At 32.7% G+C, this 25,307-nt stretch overlaps 1 protein-coding gene across 3 annotated transcripts in view; it reads left to right on the forward strand.

Annotated features, from left to right (window-relative positions):
- The first annotated feature begins 12,098 nt into the window (after positions 1-12,098).
- dsx (doublesex) overlaps positions 12,099-25,307 on the forward strand; it is a 186,683-nt gene continuing 173,474 nt past the window's right edge. For all 3 annotated transcript variants that reach the window (XR_011106745.1, XM_068763151.1, XM_068763152.1), the window contains exon 1: positions 12,099-12,642. Coding sequence is in view for 2 of the 3 variants with exons in the window: in XM_068763151.1 (XP_068619252.1) it covers positions 12,135-12,642 (508 nt within the window). In the remaining variant the exon portion in view is untranslated. The remainder of the gene's footprint in view (positions 12,643-25,307) is intronic.

The following is a 25,307-nucleotide window of genomic DNA, read 5'->3' on the forward strand; positions in this document are numbered from 1 at the left end:
GAAAACTATTTAATTAATAAAAGATTGGACTATAAAGGTTTTAATTTTTTCTATTGGTGCATCAGTAACGTAATGTAATCATTTCATTTTTAGAATATTTCATTGCAGGAATAATAACAATAATTTCAAGGCAATTTATAAAATAAGTCATAAAATGCTTTATCAGTATCGTCAAGTAACAAAGATTGTGAAATTCTCAAATTAATAAAATTTACAGATCTAAAATGATAATTATTAAATCAGGTAATATTACTTTTTTAATCTACAATAATTTTTTAATTATTTATAGCACGAGTTGTGAACAAAAACTATTTTCAAAGTTAGTTCTACAGTAACTTCAACAACAATTTGTTTAGACAGTTTAAAGACCGTCATAAAGACTCCTTATCATTTAGAAATAATCTTGTGAGACTTAATTTTACTGCATTAAATGTCAATTTTTCAAAACAATTCTGTTTAGGTATAAATGTAACCATTTAATTTCTTTGACATCATCCAATATACAGATTAGAATGGGAATCTAAAGATTTTGTTCACATATGTAGTAAATTAGTAAGAAAATATAAACAAGTTTCAATTTCGAATAATTCATTCGTGTTTTATTAAAAAATTTAACATTTTTTCACTAATAATATTTTTGTTATTTCCTTTTTTTAATTTTGAGTGGTCAATATATATTATCTATTCCTAATTATTTAAAAATACAGCAATAATAGCCAATGAATATGATTTATTATTATTATACTGTTCTTGATGTTTTACAAACTCTGTCAGAAAAACTTGTATTAGTTTTACTCTTTGTTCACAGATGTCGCTATTATAAGCAAACTATCCTTAGACGACTTCTGTTGAATGTATTTCATTTATGATTTAAAACTTTTATAAAACTTCGACAAGAAACTACATATAAGTTGATTAGAAAATTCTTGGACTATTTTTAGCTTGGGTGTTATTATAAAAAACTTTTATTTACTATTATGTACTATACTGGTTTTAAAAAAGTAATTTTTAATGCCTTTGTTATAAATAGGGGCGTAAAGAGAATTTATTGTAAACAAGCGATGGAGTATGTTTATATTTCTACATCATAGACGTAAAAGCATAGTGACGTTTAGCGCCATTTTTAAAAATTTAGGCACATTCATGTTTGGATATTGCTTTTGCACCATCTATTATTATATTATAATCTTTCACTTTTCAGTCGATAGACGTGCACTGAAAAGTATGCCGTCAAAGTAAGCGTCTAGCGGCTTGTGGTCGCTCGAGAATCTTTCGGTCCCAAAAGCCATCAGTTGCACGAGGGATGGGCCCCACCCCCCGCCACTTTAGACGAACATTTCCTCGAATTACGTCAACAAATTAAGTTTTATTTGTCTTTAGTTGATCACCGGTTCATGTTATTAATACCATCACCATCTGCATACATCGCGTATGGAAAAGATGATGGTGTTAGTAACGATGATATTTGTTTTAATATTACCCAAAGAATTTGTTTTTGTCCCAAATAATATTAAACAAATATATAAACATGCTGAAATTATAAAATTGTTTTAACTTATCGTAGTCGATATTTTTTGAATGGGGACTAGCTAGTAAACACGTATTGTTAGATAACGCTCACAACCTATGAATAGTAAAACAAGTAAACAATGGACGTCTGTTGTTCAGTTTATTTATATTTGAGTAACACACCGCCTAATTTGTTAACGCCACTATGTAAGTGAGACGTGCAGATATCAGTCCCTAACGATCTCTCGGCATTAGACATCGATTTTATTTCAGACGTAAAGGACGGGAAGAATTTGTTATCTGTATATAATACTTGTTAGTATTTAAGTCTGTCATCGGCACAGTCGTTAAAAGTCTATAGCTAATATATAATCTGGGCTAAACAGATATATTTTTTTAATTTATTCATTTTTTGAATTGCATGATTTTGAAATGGAAAATCCCTCGTCCGTCATTTCAGAGCTCCTTTTTTCCTTTTGGAACCGATTTTGTTATACAGAATTTAATCGCGTATTAGAATATTTATTTATATCATAAATGCAGTTGATTTATGACTATCTCTTTTCGAACAAAAATGTGATGAATGCATGTTTTTTTTAATTATTTTCCATGTTTACGAACTTGTCATTTTTTTCCCAAAATTGTTATTACATTCAACTACACAATTTTGATTAAATTTGTTTAAAATATACTACTTCGTTATTTCAGTTTCGTAAGCTGCTTCTTTAAACTTTCTTTCTCTTCAGGCAACCACATTTAAATATACCACAAATTTTTAATTTAAAATTTATTATTTTCAACATTTTTACTACATCCATAATGAAGGAAACAGCAGTGTTTACGAATTTTTTCGTAAAAAATACACAATAAATGTGAGTAATAAAAATTCAAGTTGTAATGATTTTCGAAAACAATAAGCTTTAGTGTAAAATATGGTAGACGTGTATATATCTGTTTCAACACGAAAGCTCTGCTTAATTATGTATAATACAGATTTGAGATTGTGTGTTTAGTATTAATTTTTATAATGATTACATGTTTTAGGATTAAACTATACAAATAAGGTACAATGGGATTCTCTTACTAAGCAAATAACATCTATAATTCGTTTATTAAGCGCCCACTCGTCCACTGCGTCAAGTAGCGCGGGTTCGATGCCCCGGACGGTACGAATATTCGTTTGATTCACAAACAGCCGTCAGCAAGCAGTTAGATTGGATAGAATTTGTAATAGCAGTGAAACTTGAGGTTCCTTCTTTACTTCAAATTTCACGAATAACTTTTGTTTTGTATGCAATTCAAGATGCTGTTTACGTAGATATTAGTCGATGCTTGTGCCAGCAAGTGAAATTAATAGTTGATTTGACTGACATATTGCCAAAGAAAAAATACACACACCGTTATATCGTCATTAATTTTTAAATCATTAATCACAAACTTAAGATTGCTATTATAATATTTATTTAATAATAACCAAAACAAACGGAATATCTAAGATATCTTGTGGAACTATATTTTATATGCGTGAAGGATTTTTTAACTTTGTAATAACGAAATTTAGGCGGACAGTGCTTATTTTTATTTCTTATATTTATCACGTACCTGTCAAAATTTTTATATAAATACCTATTTAAATTTTGCCGATAAATATTTTGCACTCCAATATTTATTTATATTAAAAATAGTATTAAAAAAATGAAAGCGTAAAATCTTTAAAAGGGTAATTGTACAGCTTATTTGGCAGCAAAAATATTTGAAGCTTTTTATTTAAACACATATTTCTAATCGACCAGTATAAAGAGATGATTCTGGAATATGTTACATTATTTTTTTTATTGCAATGTTACAGGCCAGTAACTTCTGGCAGTACAAAGGCAAAATGACAATTTTTTATATGCAATCATCAGAATTTTGAAATAGCTTTTTCTGACTATTATTATTACGTTATTTATTGTTTCTAAAACCAAAGATTTTTGCAGAGGGTGAACCATAACATTAATTGATGGCAAATGAACGCTTTCACTTTTACAACCAATTCTGTGTAATAAAAGTAACATTCCAAAAAGAAGTTCCCGAGCTATATACCTACATTATGAAAGTATGGCTAACCGCCTTCACCGCTCTGTTGGTAAGAACCTGAATTATGAGCATAAAAAATGGTTTGTAAATACGCGAATAAAGTACTCCACCCTTCAACTTATACGGATTCCCACAATACGAGAGAGAAAATATAAGGTGTGGATTTTGCGCAGAATAACTTATCCCGATCGACACTTTGTAATACTTTTCTAGACAAAAGAGCGTAAACAATATACAGTAGTGATGTGGCGTATCGATAAAATGCAAGGCGAAGCGCGAAAAATGTAATGACATGCGTTTTATGCATAAAACCCTTTACAGCCGCAATAGATTTAGGCAAAATTACTTTTGATTTTATCGATAAAGAGTTTATTGTGAAAGGTAGACACTAGTTGCCGTGGGCTTATGTGCGTGATGGTTTGTTTCTGCCGTTCAGTGGGAGTGTACTTTATAGCTAGTAAAGATTGTAGAGTCTTTATGAATACACATATATTTTGTTTATGCTTTATTTATAAGTAACCCTGCCTATTTATGTTTAAAGTATTAAACTAACAATGTTTAATTTTCGTTTCGATTTTTCGAAAGTAGAAGTGAAGAAGTATTAGTAACTAATTTGTTCCATTACTTTTAAATTTGACGAAAGAATAAAATCAATGGGAAATTTTGACGACAATTTAAAAATAATTATCTTTGTTTTTTAACATGAATGCTACTTACGAGATTAAATATATATATATATATATATATATATATATATATATATGTATATTTTATGTATTAGTTATGTTTTATATGTAAGGTATTATATTTATACATATATATGGATATATATATATATATACATATATATATATATATATATATATATATATACAAAGATAGACTCATAATTGGGGCAAGGTCCGTATCAAAAAATCTTCCTATTTTCGTTTGGTGGCAGGGAGTTTGATGTGAAGATCATCAACAGTAAAGGTAAAAATGGAGGAAAACGTTTTACGATAAAAGATTTACGACGTCCACCAACTCTCTTTGGGCCCAGTTGGTTTAGAGTCCGTGTTATATTTTTTGATGGAGTTATATGATATAATTCTCGGAATGTTATTATAGTTTTTGCTAATATTGTATAAAGAATGACGAATTATATTTCAATGAAATGTGTTAAAAGTTTTGGAAGGGAGTTACTCATAGGTCGCATTATTTATTTAATGTTACTTAATAGTACTAGATTATAAAAAGCCGTTATCTACCTCGTACTTCATTAAGAGTAGTCACGCTATACAGGTATACTATGCTTTGTATAATACACACAAAGTAAACAAGTCATTTTTTGTATCTAAATCCTTATAGAAATTATAAGAAAATAATCGCAAGTAAAAACTATTATAATGGAATCATTATTCACGTACTTTTATCAAGGTCTCAATTGAATTGATTATTATTTCATTTCAATTGTTCGATTGTTTGATTTTCACAAACGCCTGAATATTTACAGTATAAAGGGATTGACGTGTAATAACTAAATTCAATGACAATTATTATTTAATAGAAATGGTGTTGATGGAAACAATGCATAGAGTATTATTTCGCATAACTTTTAATCAGAGTGTAGGTAATTACGAAATGTCCTCCTCTTTAACAATGGTACAAAAAGTACCATCGGTTATTTCTTACGGGTTTTGTTAATAATTGTCTCTTATAATAATATAAATAAATGTCATCGAGTAGGAGGGAGTTAGTAGCTGACTGTACACTCCTTAGAAGAAACATGATATACATATACAATTATAAAAATTGTAACTTGTCTTCACTCCGTAGTAAATATGTATATTTATCTATATATGTATGATTTAAAATCATCTTTTTTTTTAAATATTGCACAAGGTTTTACGTTTTCAACAATTATGCATTAAAAATTGTTATTCTTCATTATGTAAGCCGATAGGCTCCCGTAGCGAGGCCGAGACACAGCGAGGCCTAGACACAGGGAGGCCTAGACACAGCGAGGCCTAGACACAGCGTGGCCGAGACACTGCGAGCCAAATCACCACGATAACCAATGTTACGCTGCCGTTCTCCATCGTCTTTCCACAACCCATCTGGTGGAGGCGCGTCTTCCGGCTCGTGGTCGATGCTTGAAAATCTTTCGAAAAAATAAAATGTTATGCAAATCAACTTTAATCTAAAAAATAAATTATCTTACTGTATGGTAAAGAATAGTAGATTATTATGGAACATTTCGTATATTGTGACTTTGTTAATATAATTATTATCAAAACCTTCCTAAGATTTTCAACAATAACCATAATATCACTTAGCAAAGTACATCTTTATGTGCTTTATCGGCGCAATGAGTGGGCGGTCATCTCGCTGGCAGCGTACTAAAGGTTGCAGGTTCGTATTCTATTCAGCCCCATGTTATTCATACAGATAAGAATTTATATTTTATCGGTCTTGACATTATAAGGAATGACAAATTTTATATATTTTTCGTTGAGTTATAGCTCGTTACTTTTAAGTTACTTAAGATTGTACGTCAGTTTGGTCTGGTTGTAAAACTTGGTGTGTTGTTAGAGAGTCGTGTTTACGTTGAATAGAGTTCCTAAAATCCTTCATAGGGCGACTGTCCTAGTTTTATTTGTAATTTTAATAGTTTCATCTGTAAGTTGAAAGATAGTCATAATCTAGTTCAATTTGATAATAGTTTCTATCAAATTAGGCTCTTCTCACATTCTACTCTTGACATACAAAAATGAACGCTACAGTTTATTCAGTGGAAAATAATGTTTATAAATAAATAAAAAATATATTATTTCTACAAACTTCGCAGGACTGCTAGATGGCAGGCCCCGAAACTGGTATTAATGCATGCGATGTAACGCCCAGAACAGTGGTTCCTGAAGATGCCCTCGAGCTCAATTACGTAAACGACGTATACCCTAAGCGCCTTCCACGGTCTGTCTGATTCAGAGCGCGGAACCTATAAACATTGTCTTTTAGCAATAGTGTGTAGACTGAAAATATGTTAATATAGATGTAAAAAGAAGACGGGGGAAGGGCGATTACTTAATACTTAATCGGGTTGGCCTCAATATGAAAGTTAAAGCCTTAATAAGTTTATATACAATGCTCCTAGATAAACATAGAAGTTACCTCATGTTGGTAGTTCATTTATGGTTACGATGGTACGCATTGCCTGCATTGATGATCGGATACATCTTCAAAATAAGAAAATTAGAAGACGGGGAAAGGGTAAAGTGATGGTGTCCTCAAAATAGAACAAGTTCACGGATAATACCCTTATAAACCAGATACAGACACCGAAAAGGTTTTATTGTTATTTTTAATATCAATGCGATTATATTCACTTGGCTTAAATAATTTAATTCGCATCAATTAGATTTAAATATATCTATCGGATATAATTTTAAGATGAAATAAAACCCTAAAACCTCGAAGGCGTTAACCACAACTTAGCGTTATTCGAGTATCCATTATATGTAATACACAGCGCTACATTTACATTGCAATCCGAGGCAGGTGTGACTTATAAAGTAATGCAACAATACGTAAAATTTAATAAAGAAATTATATGAGCTGTTATATTGCAAATAAATAAGAAAATTGGTGTTTTAGCAATAATAATGCCCAACTTGGGCAATATTATTTAGCATTATGTATATTTTTTTTTTGTACACGTGTCTGACGGAACTTAAAAAAGGATTTTTTTTTAAATTACCCAATGTGGGCAATATTATTTAGCATCATACTCGTCATTTTTTGTACACGTGCCTGACGGAACTTAAAAAGGGATTTTTTATTGCATTATTAATCTAACATATCAATTTAAAACAAATTGCGCAATCAATTTCAAGTAAACAGTAGTATAACTACAAACTTAATATTAAAATATTATCTATTTAATGTGTGAAAGAAATGAATGTGCTTTTATGTGTATTTACGTATTTTTTGTAATGGCCTCGTTTTTAGAGGCATTTCGTTCCCTCCGCTTTGTGATGTTATAATTTAGAGTTAATGTATATGTATATATATATATATATATATATATATATATATATATATATATCTTTTTCCTTTCTTCGCAATTTTTTTTTCACTTTCCTTAGGTACTTCCCTTTTTTTTTTCATCGTTTTCTGATCTTTCACACATCACCTTTTCCCCCTCACCTTCATTCCTAGTAATGTTTGGTTTTTATCACAGCATCTTTTAATTTTGTTTTTTTTTTTACAGTAAAATTTGCAATTTATTTCTGTACTTTTACTTTTATTTATTTTATTGATTATTTTGTTTGTTATTTTGATACTTTATTTTGTTTTGTGTACTTGTTAACGTATTTCATTAAGAATAAACTTAAATTGGGGTCCGTATTATTTTGACAAAAATTATAGAAAATATAGTGTGACTTTTTGATAAAATTAATCTGCTATATTCCTTTTTAGTTTCCGACACCGTGACGGGATATTGTGTAAGAAATTTATCATGTGTGAAATGTACTTGACATTACTTCATATGTTCCTGAAGTAGTTAGATTAAGATATATATTATTTATATTCGGTAGTGTAGCCGTTAGCCTCGGATATCGCTAGTTCGTGCGCTAAAACCTTAAGGATAAAATTACCGTTTTTTACAAGGGTAAATAAACAAATAGGAAAGAGGAAAATATTTTTCATCTGGCACGAAATTGATCATATTTATTAATCTTTGTTAATTTGTGACCATTAAATAAATTTAGTTGAATATTTTACGCTTTGTACATACTGGATAAGATATCCTCGTTTAAAAATGGTGGACAGTGAAATTACAGGCCCTCTTAGTTCTACTCTTTATCACGTAATAAAATTTAATTATCTCGGAGTATTTTTCAACTAATTTTCGGAATGTTTTGTTAATTCGAATATAGTTATTTACATATAATTAATTAGTGGAGTTTGTTTTACTCACATGGGCCGAATTTTAAATTAATTTTTATTTTTATAGGGGACAATGGCAGAGGAGACCCTGTATATGGTGTTAATACGACTTGTAATATTACAATGTTGACTGACCTTTGTCGTTAGATATTTTAATTAAGCCTTAAATGCATATTTATGCTAATTGAATACATACAGTTATATTCGTTTATTTCTTTAAAAACTGTGTGAGTCTGTTTTTAACACATCGTGCTACATTTTTCCCGAGCGTCACACAGACCTATCGCGTAGTTGGCCAAGTGCACCTGGACACGGTACCGGTCCAGATGTTAATGGGCACGGGGGATTCCCAAAGCACCTACATCGGTTTAAGCTCAAGAAAAGTCTCTCGTGCATCTGTTAACTGGGAGTAGACCAGTCCGTGCTGCATCTGGTTACCGTCTGTCCCCATTTTCGAAGCAAAGAACGGAACTGGAAATGAAGGAAGCTACAAAGGATTAAGGCTGAAAATATTGCCACCTGGTTTGGCGACGAAAAGAGACATCCTCCGTTTCTGAAGAATAAAACAAATTAGGAAGGGTAACGTGATTGTGTTTTAGAAGGTAATCATTATATTAAACAAGTAATAGAAAATAATGAAAAAAAAATGAAACAGTATATAAATAGAACAGATAACATTGCCTGTAAAATGCCTATGTGGCCGCCATTCGAAAAGAAATTAAAATAATAATCCATATCTATTAAGCAAATTCAACTAAAATATTTTAACAGATAAACGTTGAATTTGTTCAATTAAAAAAAGTAAGTAAGTAGAAAAAATATCGGGCTTTTTATGTAGCATTCCACCTAGAAAAGGCGATCAAATAAGTAAAAAAAAAAAATTAAAGGCATCCTAACCGAAAGCAAAATATTGCAATGAATATAGCACCTAGAATCATATCGTGAATTTTAAAAGATTCCGGTAATAACCTAAGTCTAAGTCATAGTTTGAAATTGAATAGGGGTAAAATTAAAATATTTTAAGCGTTACGCAAGATAGGGACGCAGTAAAAAAATATTAGTGTCATAATCATCATCATCATGTAAGCCGATAGGTGCCCACTGCAAGGCATTGGCCTTCCCAGAAGATCGCCTCGGTGACCCGTCTAGTGCTGCTTGCATCTAGTGACTTCCCGTGATCTTGACTATGTATGTAGACAGTCCACCTAGTGCGGGCCACTAGGACGCCACTAGACTTTCGATCCCAACAGCCCTCGTGTCGGGTGCACGAGCGATATGACAGCCCACTGCCAATTCATACAAACAATTCTTCGAACTACGTCGGTGATTTTAATTCTTTTGCGGAATTCCTAGTTTATGCAAAGCTCTCTGGGTGTTCTTTTTTAATAGACAAATTTTCTACTGTGCATTGTTTCAATAAGCAGATTGACCGGTTCCACGTTCAAAGCTCTATAAAGGCTTCTCATTTAGTCAGCTGACTACATCGTGGACATTGATCGTATTTGGTAATGGTTAAGTAGGATTTTAGCTATCAAGGAGTGACTGAGCTTTATTTTTGTGAAAAAATTAAGACACCGGCACAAATATTAATATACCGTCTCAATAGATACTATTTTAGTAAAGGTGGAGGACTCTTAACAAAACCTTGTTTGGTAACCAAGTCAGCTCAACACTAGGCCATAAAACTCGATCTCCATAAGCGTGGTTGAAACGTTTAGGGCTTCACCAGAGTTTAAGGCTGACCGTCACCTAGTCCTTAATCTACTGGATCATGATTTATGGTGTCACTTTAGTTTGGCATGCAATGAATGCATTGGAAATTTGAAGCCCTAGAAACTATTAATAATATTAGCAGTGACGAATTTTCCATTAAAAAGAGCGTCTGGTAACATTGAAAATTGGACTCAACGTTTAAAGAACATAGATAGAAGAAGAAGAAGATATTAATTAGTAAACTAAATTAAAATCACGAAAATGTAGCTATTAAAAAAAATAAGGTTTTTCCTTTTTACAATATTTATGGTAAGATGTATGTTTGCAGATTAAATATTCATTTAAATAATAAATATCAATAGTTACTTATTAGTTAAATAATAATAAGTTATTAAGCTTATATTATTACGATAGTAAGTTAATAGAAAACTTGTTATATCTCAGCAGAAGTTACTAAAATAAAACTTATTCTGCTTATATGCATTATGCGTGAATACGTAATTTTATTTTTCTGGATAGAGTCAACAAGAGCTATACAAATTATTTCAGCAGTAAAGATTACTACTATACTTTCAAATTAAAATATTCGGACTGTGCAAAATGATTGTGAAAAAAAAATCATTGGCAATGTATAAAACAAACACACGTGTGGTGATTGTATACATTAGTCGTTACTCACACACTAAGACGTCTATCACGGGTCGTGCACACATGCAGGTGGTCTTGTGGATACGATATTGTTGCATCAGTGTGATCGGTGTTGCACGCGATCGGATGGAAGTGCAACACGAAGGGGCATTTATTCATGAGCTCTGTCTATTTGTAATAAATAAAGTATTATTTTATATTCCTTAGAAAGATTTTGTTCATAATTTTATTATATTATATGTCTAGATGACTGATAAATTTGATTATACAATTAACTACTTATAAAATATTAGTATATAATATTATAACATTAAAATTTATTAAAATGATCAATGTTTTTAATTTATAACCGTTTCTTCTATTTTATATACAAAAAAATAATTTTAACGCTAAGCTATATTTTAAAGTATCAAATGTTTATGAAATATAAAATAGAAAAAATAAGACAAATAAATAAATTTTCAGTTTGGTTTCCATTGTTTACGATTAAAAGGTTTTCAATATAAATAAAATTGTCGACAAAACCTCTTTTAATGTGGCGATAATTGTCTGGATTATTTTACCGGATTCGGAAAAATGTAGAGCAGCATGCGTGCTTTCGTCGTTTCAGCCCATAAACGCCCACTGCAGGACATAAACTTCCACCAAAGATATCTTTGGGAAGATATACGATAATCGCAGTGCTTGGCGGGTGGGTTTGTAATCGCAATGTGGTATTATGGTACGCAGAGTACGCTGCTGCCCAACCCTCTGGAAACTTGTTTACGAGTAGTAACAATTCCATATAATTAATGCACAAAGTGTAAATTGTACAAGATTGAATCTCGGAAATCAAGCCCGCGACCTATCATCGCAAGGCTCAGCGTAATACCGCTGGGCTACTGCTGCTCTGGCACTAATTTTTTTTGATCTAATCTATTAGCAGTCAACTGCTACCCGAGTGCCATTTGCAGATTCCATGGGTAAAAGGGGGCAGGGTGCTTAGGGCTCTTAATCTAAAACCTCTTTTAAGGTAGTTCGGGGGCTCCCTGGGTAGCAGAGGCTCAGGACAAACTATAATTTCACCGGATTCCGAAAAACGTAAAGCTGCATTCATTCTTTGCACAGCAATAAATGCAGGCGCATAGCGAAGTGGGGAGCCGGGCGGGGTGGAGGGGCGGCGGGCGGCCGCGGCCGGCGGCAGTCGCATCGTGGCCGCGCGTCGCGCTGTGTGTGCGAGCGATTGTTACGGGAAGACGGCGCAACGCCATCCCGCCATGGTGTCCGTAAGCGCGTGGAGGCGCCGGTCGCACGCCGAAAGCGATGATCGTACGGAGCCCGGTGCCACCAGCTCGGGAGTACCCCGCGCGCCACCCAACTGCGCTCGCTGCCGGAACCACCGCCTCAAGGTCGAGCTGAAGGGCCACAAACGCTACTGCAAGTACCGGTACTGCAACTGCGAGAAGTGTCGTCTGACGGCAGACAGGCAACGGGTGATGGCAATGCAGACTGCTTTACGACGCGCCCAAGCGCAAGACGAAGCGCGGGCGAGAGCCCTGGAGCTAGGCCAGCAGCCACCGGGGATCGAGCTGGAACGTCCCGAACCGCCTATAGTGAAGGCACCTAGGAGCCCTGCAGTCCCGGCGCCTCCGCCTCCGCGCTCCATGGGATCTTCCAGCAGTGATTCCGTTCCCGGTTCGCCGGGTGTATCGCCTTTCGCGCCACCACCACCTTCGGTGCCGCAACCGCCAACCATGCCGCCTCTGCTGCCACCTCAACAGCCTGGTTAGTATCGTAGCCAAAGTGCTTAGTTGTGTCTTCCACTATGCTCGTGCGCATACAGTCGCAACGCATATTTCTGCGTATGAATTAAATGACGCTCGCAGATATGATAACAAAAATGTTGTCGATATTAATATTAATCTTGGTTACCTTGTGCTAACTCCGGTGTAAGCGGATCGAATGTGAATAGCATGGCTTAGCAAATATTAGGTAGTCGTGAGTTACTATGCAGAATTATTATCTTCGTCTCTGTTTGATCTAAGATGCAGTTAGGTCTTGTTGGTTACTAGGCCATTTTTCAAATAAATGCCATTTTTTAACATAATTCAATAGATATAAATAATACAAATTACCACTATTTACAATGAACGAAATACAGTATTATTGACTGCACCTTTGCGTATAATTTTTTTTTTCAAAAGTTAAATTAAGAATTTAACTATTTATTTTTCAATATTTTATTTAGTATATTTATTTAATAATTTAATTCCAAACGTTTTCACGTTTCCCGACTGGGAATACGCATAATTTTTATTAAAAAGTAAATTATCACGTATAATTTTTAATAAGATAACACTCCTGATTAAGGTCATCTGTGTCAATGTTGTAGAGATTTGAATTTTGATTTTATACCGTATTTTATTATTTCTGATATGAACGTAGTATGCGTTGGATATTCATTAACAGTTTCTGTAATTAAAAACAGTAAGTAAAATTAATTATAATATATTTGTTATTTACAAAATTTTAATCGTTTATTCGTAACAAAAATACCTAAAACGCTCCTTCTGACAGACATATATATTTGTAGTTGTATAATCTGTGCTTGGGTAAATATAATGTAATATATTTGAAAACAAAATGGAGGGATGTTTAACAAGAAGGCTAAAATTAAGCACAGGAAGTTAACAAGTATAATATGTAAATGTGATAAATTTTATTGAATCTTAAGCTTATTATTATTGAATCGATATCGGTAAATAACTATGAATTTCATGTCTAATAGGCGTAAGCTGTAGCCGTCGGTAGAATCTGTCGTAAGATGTAAAACGCTCCTTCTGACAGACATATATATTTGTAGTTGTATAATCTGTGCTTGGGTAAATATAATGTAATATATTTGAAAACAAAATGGAGGGATGTTTAACAAGAAGGCTAAAATTAAGCACAGGAAGTTAACAAGTATAATATGTAAATGTGATAAATTTTATTGAATCTTAAGCTTATTATTATTGAATCGATATCGGTAAATAACTATGAATTTCATGTCTAATAGGCGTAAGCTGTAGCCGTCGGTAGAATCTGTCGTAAGATGTGAAACATTTGAGGGGTTATAAAACGTAATTGAGTTTAGTTGTTTTGAAACAATTTAAATTTCCATGATTGTTAATTAATATATAATTATTATAAATAGACATTCAGTAATTTGAGAAAAATATCAAAATTATTCAGTTAAATAAAACGATTATTTATTCTTTTAACTTCTCAATACGTGTTATACAGTTAACGAATTTTAAAATTTTGCTTTTTATTAAGATTAGATACATATTGTAAAATATTTACTGATAAGAATCACAATTATAATTTATTTATGAATGTCCACCATATTTAATTATACTTATAAGTGTAACACGAACGTCTTGTGCAAAGGCAAAAACTATTAGATTTTTTATATTCAATAATTTTGCCGCAATTATGCGAATTAAAGAAAATTGACATGGCGGGAATTATATTCGTGTAGATTTTCATTCGGTTGTTGTTTTAAAAGAAATTTTCTTTAAAAAATCTGTTATTTTGGAATTTTAAAAATTTTAATGTAGTAGTAATGAAACAAACAATTGATATTCGACAGCTATTTATTTCCAACTTTAGGACAAATTCTAATTCAAATATTCTTGATTCGTCATATCATGGATCATCACTTCTTGTTGACTACAAGTCTACCAAATTTTATGCATAACTAAAAAACAGAAATAGGTTATTAAATAAGAAAAAATATGCATTTAATTTTATCGAAATGACTATTTACTTTTCGTATAATAATAAGTAGATAATAAAATCTCAAAAAGATTTGGTACCAAAAAAATAGTATAACATAGTTTAAACTCGTTTTTAATGAATAAACTAAAGGAATCATAGTAATACTATAATATCTGTCGGGCACCTGAATGCTACAAAAGTATTTTTTTTTGACGTTCACCCAAGCCAGGGTCACTATCCGGAGCTCTATTTTTCTCGCGTTCAGTTATCTCTGTAAAAGTGTAAAGGCCAACGGGCTAACAATCAAATTCAGGACACGTTCATTAAAAAAAAATTATATTTTCGAATTATTGTTTTAGTTGCTCTGAATATTTTTTGGCACGTTAAATATATAGGTGTAAAATTTTTAAATGGGTGAATGTATAGTTCATTTTTCGCCAAATAAAATAATTATTCTGAAATATATTACTTTAACTTATTTTTTCTGTAGGAATACGATAGGCCTATTGGACTTCTAGCATTACAAAGTCTGCAGGGACAGGCAGTTAACAATAATTAATTTTAAAATGTAGTAATCGAAATTTTGAAAACACTTTTTGTTATTTTAATCTTCTGGAACTAATAATTTTTGGATATACATTAATTGGTAATTAATAAGCTAAACATTCACCCTTTAATGTTTTTTTTACATCTTTATATAATCATTCCGTAAAATGGTTACGGAACCATAAAGTGTATTACAAAAATTGGCGCCATTTTCGTTATCTTCTGTGTTATTTGTCTTGTCATTTTGGCAGTAAAAACGTACAAAAGTTACGGAGGGTCAGTTACAACGCTCGGCTTTCGTGCTCTTATCGAAAATATGTGAATAAAAAATATATACATCTGTTGATAACAACATATTTTCAATTAAGAATGAAATTATTTAGTTTACGCAATCGTTTGTTTGTCGAGTGAGATCATATTATGTTGTTTTTAAACCAGTTTAAATGTTAATATTATATTTACATTTATATTGATGATTAAGACGCTGGAAGCTTAAACTTGTTGGACTATTCCTTATTTATTGTAATAGATTAACTTATTTTCCCTTTAGCATTAATAGATAATAACGAAATTGACACTGTCTTGTAGTCCAATGCTATACAGTAAACCGGTCGTGGCGGAAGCCCCTGAAAGCCTTCGACAATTCCTCAAGTCTGATACAACGGTTTTGGTAGCACTATTCTTCTCGAAGATATGAAATTAAATTAATAAAAAAAAATTAATCCAGTCTTAATTTCATCTAAGGAACTTGGTCAAGACCACTTTACAGTATCTAGGCTTTGGGAGTCTCGTTGAGTTGTTTAGACGGTCTATGGAGAACCTGAAGGCAAGACCTCCGATAAGGGACAACGGTTTAGAAGTTTTGGTTTTAGGGTGTCCAAAAGATCAGCACCGTGGCGCAGTCGATTTCTTTAAATTGGAAGAAATTAATTTTTATATATGTACAATAGAAATACATGGATTATCGTATAAAATAAAGAGCATTTACATTATCGAAACAGAGTAAGAAATTATTTGGTTTTTTCGCATTTTTACGCTAAAATGTATATAAGTAAATAATAAAGGAAAAAAAACAAAAACATTCTAATGAATATAGTAATGTCATAATACATATATCACACAGGTTCCTGGCGGCTTTCAAAGTTTAAAGTTAAACCCTTCTTATTAGTTATTTTTATTGTTTATTTCAATAGTATGTCTTTAATGTAACATTCTGTAAATGTATTTTATACAAGAAAAATGACAGATGTGTCCAAAAATTTATTTTTTCAAAAAACAAACTTAAAACAAAAGTTTTTATATCAGCTTAACTTTATAGAATTTTTAAATTTTATGGGGGTAAGTGATATTGGTTTTTATTATTACAAATGTACTTTTTTTAAGTCACATCGGTAAATGATTATTACGTTAGGATATTCGTAGTGTAGTGATCAATAAAGAATTGAGTTGAGGAATTATCGAGGCCGGGATTTTCTTTGATTATACCAGGGCGGCTGGTTTTACATACCAAAAATTTTCCCGACGGCTCCGTTACAATTCACGACGTTGGACTATCGTGTTTTTTGTGTGTTTTGTGAACGTTCTTTCGTTCTTCTCAACTTATTTATATCCTGCGTTGCCTTCCTTCCCTCATTCTTATTCTTAGATCACAGATTATTACAGTATAACAGTTTATTTGACTCGTACTACTTTATGTTAATTCTTTGTATCCTACAAAAATGCACGTAACTTTCGTAGAACCTTTTAGTGATATCTACAGAACCCCAGGGTGCCGCGGAACATATTTTAAGAATCACCGGGCTAGGATTACGTCCTGCAGTGGACGTCCAACGCTGGGAATGATGTTGATGACGATGTACTTAATATTGTGACAAAATAAAATAAAGATGTTGAGTTATATGTACCAAGTAAGAAATGGACCAAGATTTAGCCAATTCCGCACATCCAGTGGTAGTCGTGCAACAAAGTGCACCGCCCGCCAGCCCGCTGTTAAATTCGATCCGATTAGTACCAAACACAGAGTCTGTGTTTAGCACTAATCGGGTCGGTGTAGCATAAGGTGTAACATAACTCCTGAAGATGCCCTGTGGAGGGGTGAAACAAGTGTTGAGTGATTTAACGGTGGTAGTTGTGTAATTCGCATTATTTGCCGCATGCGCATTTATCAGCCAGTCCTTTTCTTACTTCGGATGGACTTCCGCAAAAAAAACGCCTTATTCCATTAAATTATATGTACCACATTTAATAAACATCATCTAACTGATCCATATGAAATCACTTAAGCATCGGACGAGGCATGTTATAGCAAGTGAAATGTTATATCCGAACACGGTATTATGATAAGAAATGTATGAAAAGAATAGTAGCATATATTCTCAGCGCGCTTGTTACTCCACAGCACTGTGTTCATCGCTAGCTTTGGTTTAGAGTTTCTTTGGCAAATCTGGATTAGGTTACAAATTAGATGACCGCTGAGCTGTATGTGAGACGCTGTCGTGCCGTCGATGCGCTGAAGGCGATAATAGACGCCTCTGAATTTACAAAATGAAAAACTTAAGTAATTGATTAAAAAGAATGATATAATTAAAACAAGTATTATACATTTGGCGTTAAAGAACAGTCCCCAGAGCGAATTATTTAACCCTTAATTAGGCGCATGGGGTCAGGGCCACTTGAAATTCAAAAAATAATGGCTTACAGTCTTCAGAGCGTACTAATGCTCTTTCTAGCTTCCTCACTCCCCCCGGGGTACGCGAATTAGTCACATTTAGAACATTAACTCTTGTGTATGTATCACTGTCCTTTAGAGAGCTGACCCCATGCGCCTAGTTACGTTTCATTTTTTGGCGAAGGTAAGTTTTTACTTTTGTGGTTTTTTTGTGTTTATATTAGTATATTGTTTACTGTTTATCTTTATATGTGTGTATTTTGATACGGTATGATTTGTTTATGTATTTTTGAGTTTTTTTCTATGCTTTTTCTTTAGTTTTTTTTTTTATTGAAATGCCTAACGACAAACAAGTATTGCAACGGCTGGATGAAGTGCTTGATGTCGCTGGTTCGGATTCGGAAGACGAACTTTAAACGATGCTGTCATTGATAGTGCTCATAATCCAGAAAGCGAAATTGAGGAGTCTGAACATATCCATAAGGTAATTACTTTTTATCTCGACATACTTAGAGAAATGGCCCGAAAGTGAAATGGTGTAAAGTACCACCATCGAACGCAGTAAAGACCCGAGCACAAAATATTATTTTACATTTACCTGGAGTATAAACATATCTGGCATCAACGCATTTGTCATACACAAAGCGAATACTGACAAGACTTTGACATATACAAGACGGATTTTCTTGAAGAAAATAGCTGCGGCACTTGTGGAAGATCACCAAAAACGTCGCATACAACTACGTGCTGTACCAGCGACAACAAAGAAACGGCTCCATGAAGTTTATAATGTGAACAAGGCGGTTTATCAATCGACAGTTAAGCGCGGGCGCTGTTCATCATGTCCTAGAAAGGACGACAAAAGGTGCCAACAAAATGTTTCAAGTGTCGTAAATTTATTTGTCAGCAACACTCAAGGACTTGCTGCGTTGGATGTAGAACAGAAGATTCCGCTGATCAGGCTGAATAAACTTTATTTCTTAAGTTGATCTCGGCTATGCCAAAAAAATAGTTTAAAGAGAGGTTTACTGTTTTTGTCTTTTTTTTAAATATTTTTAATGTCACAGTAAGTATTTGTTTCTTAAAGTTGAATATATTAAAGAACTTTATAATTTACTATAGAAATCCGTTAAGTTTTATTCCTTTTTGATACTCCTTTCCCAATGTTTTTTTGGGGTCATTTAAGACCCCATGCGCCTAATTGTGTGATTTTTTTAATGCGCCTAATTAAGGGTTAAATATCGGGAGTGTTGGAATTTTAAACATATTTATACAGGATGTTTGGTTATATACAGATACAAAAGATTTAAAGTGGTATCAGCTCAGTTGTCAGCTAGGAGTTTTTATGCTTTTACATTAATTTCCAATCATCCTATATAAAGTGATCATTCTGAAATATATTACTTTAGTTTATTTTTTTCTATTGTAATATCTTCTGACAATACTGTCTGTAGGGACATATAGTAAACAATAATTATTTTTAATATATTAATGCTTATTCTGAAGAAGCTTTTTATACTTCATTACATTGTTCATTATTTCTATTGTACCACACTTTAACACCTATAACCACAATCATCCTGTATAGGTAAATTTAATTCATTGTCCATTTTATATCATTATGTATTTGTGGTGTATAATTTTAATATAACTTGAAAAGAAGCTAGATGAATGATTTATTTAACGTATATAATATTCATAAATATATAAATACTATTATATAATATAAATACATACAAAAGATTAAAAACTGATATGCCATGCCCATATTAAAAATCGAGCTAGGGTTTTTTGAAACACAAAGTCCTGCAAGTCGTTAATGAAACTGTCGCCATTTCTTCTTGAATGTTTAGATTTAATTTAGCCAATGTTTTTAAAGAGTTATATTACAAGTCTCTTTTGATGTGAGAATATAAAAAAATCACAAGGCGAAAAATCTGGACTTCGTGGTGGCCACCTGACATTTCTTGACAACAATTCTCTACGATCTCCTTGACATTTGTGTGACATTGTTCATTATCTTACAGAAACTAAGTCATGGAGTTGTATTCATTCGGCTCCTAAAGTTGTATGACTTTTATTATGGCTCATTTAGTGGCAATGTTAGATTTGCAGAGAAGACATTATCATACAACCACTCATAACAAAAGTCCGGGCACAGCTGCGTGATACACCAGCTGATAATCGGCTGTTAGTATTAACATTGTATGTGACTTTATCGTAATTTTTTTTATAAAATTTAATCTCTGATTAAACGACCTTTAAAGTAGAACGCACGAAACGGGAGCGCGCGTCAAACGACGCGCTGCGTGTCGTGCGATAGAAACATTGCAATTTGTTTCAATATAAACATACAAATGTTATCAAACTCACCTCTGTTGACAGACAGTCCGTTATCAGTTGCAACTTTGATTACAGCCATTATATCTGTACTGATGTAACACGCTGAAGATAAATTATCGCGTTGCCTAGTGCCGGTTTCGCGGTCTCATTGAGTGTATTAGGTTTTTCTTTTAATATTAATTCTAATTTTTATCACAGTGTTTAGTTCACAAAAATTTTTTTTGTTTTGCTAATCGCAGACAATTGAGGGAGTCAAATATTGAAATGTAAAAATTGTTACCACAATCATTCCCCGTCGCGATTGCTATACACAGTTAAATCCGTGTCCAAATTGACATTTACTTAAATATATTTTTAGAGTAATGGTGGCGGCTTCAAAATCTTCTTAATAAATTATCTAACAAAACGAAACTATTGTAGTCTTGTACGCATAAACAGGTGTGATGAGCAATTTGCAAAAGCAATATAAAAGTATTATTATCCGTCTCATTAGTAGATTCACAAACCTGGAATATTTCTGTACAAAAAGCTTTCCATAATATGACAATCATTATTACCGTACCTACAGAAAAATTTTCGTCTTAACATATAATTTTTGTGATGCTATACATATAGGATGATTGGTTATGGTCGTAAAAGCTTTAAAGGGCAGAAGGTATTGCCCATTTTGTTAGCGAAAATCTTTAAAATTTTTGCACTTATTTACAATCTCTCTATATAAAGTAATCACTTCTGGCAGTACAAAGTCCGCGGGGACAGATAATAAAAAAAGATTTAATGTTAATATTTAGTTATTCGAATTTTGAAAACGCTCATTATTATCATTATGTTATTTACTGTTTGGCTATCTGCATTGGCCAATAATGTAAGCAACATCAATGCGTTCGCTGTCAGTACATTGACTGCTAATAAAATATTTTATATTAATTAAAGATAACGAGATCATTACTTATAATAAGTGTGCTCATAGGCTATACATTTTTTCCCTGTTGCCAATTACACAGCGAAGATCCTTCGAAAAAAAAAACTTAATTGGTTGCACGAAACCTTGGTCATATATTTTTTAGTCTTAAAGATTTATTATCGGAGTTATTATTTTATTAAAATATAGGAACGGTTTAGTGTGCGTACATCAAAATGGTTGTTTACGTGATAAACGCAGTTTCGAGTTATGGAGGGAAAAAAAACGTGGCGACGCCCAATGGGGCAATATCGTCCATCCTTACTGTTGTAATAGCTTCATTATTTCCCTGTCTCGCTTACTCCTTGAGACTGTGGTCGGCGTGGGGTGAGGCAACGCGATGGGCAGGCTCACAAGGGAGCGCTTTGAGAGGGGGTGAAATAAAGTTAAGCCTAAAGTAGGCGGTATGTAAATGCCCGTAAATAACATAGAGCTCGGGCGATATCGTCTATGTGCTTCTAACGCCTTCGTAACCACAGATTTGCCTTTTCATTCATTTTAACTACTAACTCTACATTTTTATAACTGTCATTATTTTTAATTTTTTTAATGTAATATGTAGAATATTATTATAATGGTTTTAAAATTAAACAGATCGGTTGTTCAATTTTAAGCAAAATATTCGAATGGATGACATGTTTTTTTTGTTAAAGTAAAAACGCGTATACATGTCAATTACGTATTTACATCAGAATCACATAAAGTTACGAATAATAACAGGTCTTTAGAGTATAAGACAACGATATTAGTGATGATGATACGACAACTTATCACAATTCTTGACAAATATACGTAAAAAAGAGTTTTCGTATGATCTTTCAAATTTACTAGCATTTTGCGTAATAATGATCTTAATATAAATTTTAATAATACAATTCAATTCATGATTAAGCCTTCATCGTCGTCGTGTCAGCCAGATTTTTGGAAATGGAACCGGTGTGAAAGTTTGTGAACCAATTTACTTTACAGTGTAAAATTTGTTTTTATGTATATTACGTTGAACTATGTGAAATATGAAATAGCCTACGAAGTTTGTAGATTATCTGCTACGAATTTAACGCAGGAAGAGTGAAATTTAAGTTTATTTTTTATTTTTATTATAAATAGGCTGTGGGATTCAAAGCGAAAATTAAATAAGGTTTACATTAGCTTCGTATAATATAGTACAAAATAAAATATGTTAGTTTCTAGGCAGTCGGGAACATAATAATGTTAGCTTATATCTAAACGTTCAGAAACAGAAAAAAACGTTATTAAACTGCTCTTCAAATAATAATAAAAAATACACGAATAATATATCTTAAATTAACTGAGGTTAAGATTTTATATTTTCCTTGCAGTGATATTATAGCAAAAAATAAAGAAATTCTAAGACTGCAGAACCATAAAGTTTGCAATAACTAATGCGTGAATTGGATATCGAAACTATATCCTGTACTTTCACGGCAGAGCTGTGTATAGTTCCGCTGGTAGTGTCGGTGGTAAACTACAACTTCCTTTGTGAAACAAAATTTATTTTATATAGCGGACGAGAGCGTCCGGGCGTCAATTATAACTCAATACAGGGAAGGCCCTGACAATAAAAATCCGGAAAAGGAATTGTCCATAGCAAGGCAGATTATTAAGACGGTACTTGCTACCGAAAAAAGTAAGATGATCGCTACATGTTCGCCTGTGCATTTAAGTCTCTCATTGACGCTCATTTTTATTTCCACTCTTAAAACTTGTTTAATTAAAATTGATGGGAGAATATTTATAAATTATACAGGTTGTTTTATTTTTAAAAGTAAAAAAACAAGTTTATTTTTAAAGTGATTTCATCGTTAATTAAGCAATGCTCAGTTGTCACAAAATTGTGGTATTTTAAGTAAAGGCTTTATCTTTAAGTGCGTAATTTTATTTCGTTGTTTAAATTTAAATGAATGTTTCTTACTACAAAATTTTTAGCAACTTTTAAGTAAAAGTTTTTTCCTGCGAATCATTTTCTTGTTGTTATAAGCTTTGGAACGTTTCATGTGTTGAGACGAAAGCCTTATATTGGACCGGACTTACTGCAGGGTCGAAGTGGCAGGGCTCAGGGGGCGCATTAGATTAAAGAGTGCTGAACTAAAAGGCCGCCGAACTCTTAGATCGCTTTAACGGATGCTCCACAGGACCTGTTCTCTGAAAGATGTATGGGTCGTAGTTGTAAATATTTACTGCTTGGCATGTTCTCTGCCTTGTTATAATTTTTGTTACATTTTTTAAAAAGTTTTGTGACGAATGGAAAAGTTACCAATACATACTACCCTTGCTCGTATGACTTATAACAAGCCATATTGCTTAGCTAATAAGTTACTGTCTTGTTCTTCATAATCCATATAAAATTTATCATAAACCATGTAAAGCTTATTTACATTAAAATTGTTAATATATTTGAGTTACAATTTATTTCCATAAAACAAAAAACAAAAATTACAAATAAATTTATGCATTGTACAGACTACATTGATATGAATGTGGAGAAACAAAATATTTAGTAGATCCCCTTGTCTATGGTAACAATTTACTCGTGTTACGGACATTAGAGGTAGTACCTACATTAGGTAATACTTTAATAATATATTAATTGTTTGTATTTGTGCTATAAGGGAAGTAATAAATTTTTCCGTATTGCAATCTATAATTGATATAAAATCTCAATTGAAGTGTTAACAATTTTATATTTGTATTAATTACAATCAAAAAAGTTGTGTAGTTGATAATTTAGAGCTTATACTTTATTGAGTATTGGGCCCAGCGGTAGAGGAGCGACACTTGTGATCATAGGTCACTTTGTATATTAATTATATTGGATTGTCACTTCTTACAAACAAGGTTCCAGAGGATGAGCTGCAGCGTTCGCTGCGTACCATAATACCACACTGCGATCGCCAAACCGCCTGCCAGGCGTAGCGGTTATGGTATATCTCTTTATGACAAACCTATAGCAGGCCTTGCAGTGGGCGTCTATGGGCTGAAACAACAACTTGAAACATATGAACAAGTTTATTGAAAAGTACATAAATACTGTTAAAAAGGATATAGATCGTTTTTATGTAAGTAAACACTCAAAGAAAATATAGCAAAATGCAACGTCTTAACTGAGCTTTCAATTCCTTAAATAATTGATTAAGCGGTTCGAACTGTGGGAACTTTGGTTACGAGTTTTAGCTAAAAACCTTCAGCGCTGTGCCATTTCAAACCTGGTGAATCTGTTAATACCAACAACAGCATTTCTCAAAGAGAAAAAAAATACCAATAAGCCAAAAGTAAGATGGCGTTTATATTTGAAAAACGAAAGGTCAGTGGACGCATGGTGGGCTGAGCATGCGCATACGCACGGAATGTGTCGCAAAAAACAATCGGCTCAATCGATACCGATGTTGGGCGATAACGCACTGCCTAATGACAGCCTGGGTGGTCGTTATTGCGCCTTTATGCAGCGTCACATAGCCTCACGTATGAATCTTCTTCGCATTACATTGACAGCGCGTAACAAATGTCCTTCGGTTTTCGGAATCGTAGACACTCATATCATTTATGAATACTGAATATTTTTGACGAAAAGATAATAACTAAGCATTTTTTCAATATATATACAATAATTTTTACAAAACAGTGTTTCTATTAGGAGCTTAAAATCTACTAAATACGTATTATATCTTTCAATGTATTCAATGAATGTCAGTCAGTGAGTTTTGGAAGTTTTAATTTAATACAATTATAAAAAACCAGTGTTGTAAAATTTAATTGAGAATGAATTTGTGATCTTTTTAAAGATATAAGCAAAACTTAGGTTTTTTTATTTTTTTATCGGCCTCGCTTCTTCTTTCCACCCCTATTTGTGTGAGAACAGGGATTTTATTTTTCTCTTCTTAATTTTATCTCATACCATTTTTATTACCGTACTCTTCTTCCATGCATCATATTATCTATCTTTCCGTTCTTACACTCTACAATTCTATCAATCTTTCTCTTCTATTCTATCCCATTCATCCATCCTCATCCTGCAAAACTTACCTTAGGTACCAGCGTTTTTGCGGTAATATAAATATTTTTATATTACTGCTATATGTTTCATACCTTCTGTAAAAGTGTAACTTTTACGTATTAAATATCGATGTAGTGGTCTACGAGCGGCAGAGTCTT

This window comes from Battus philenor, unplaced genomic scaffold, assembly GCF_028537555.1.
Source record: "Battus philenor isolate CCGP_79_NKW_IND1 unplaced genomic scaffold, ilBatPhil1.0.hap1 SCAF_17, whole genome shotgun sequence".
NCBI classification, from domain to species: domain Eukaryota; kingdom Metazoa; phylum Arthropoda; class Insecta; order Lepidoptera; family Papilionidae; genus Battus; species Battus philenor.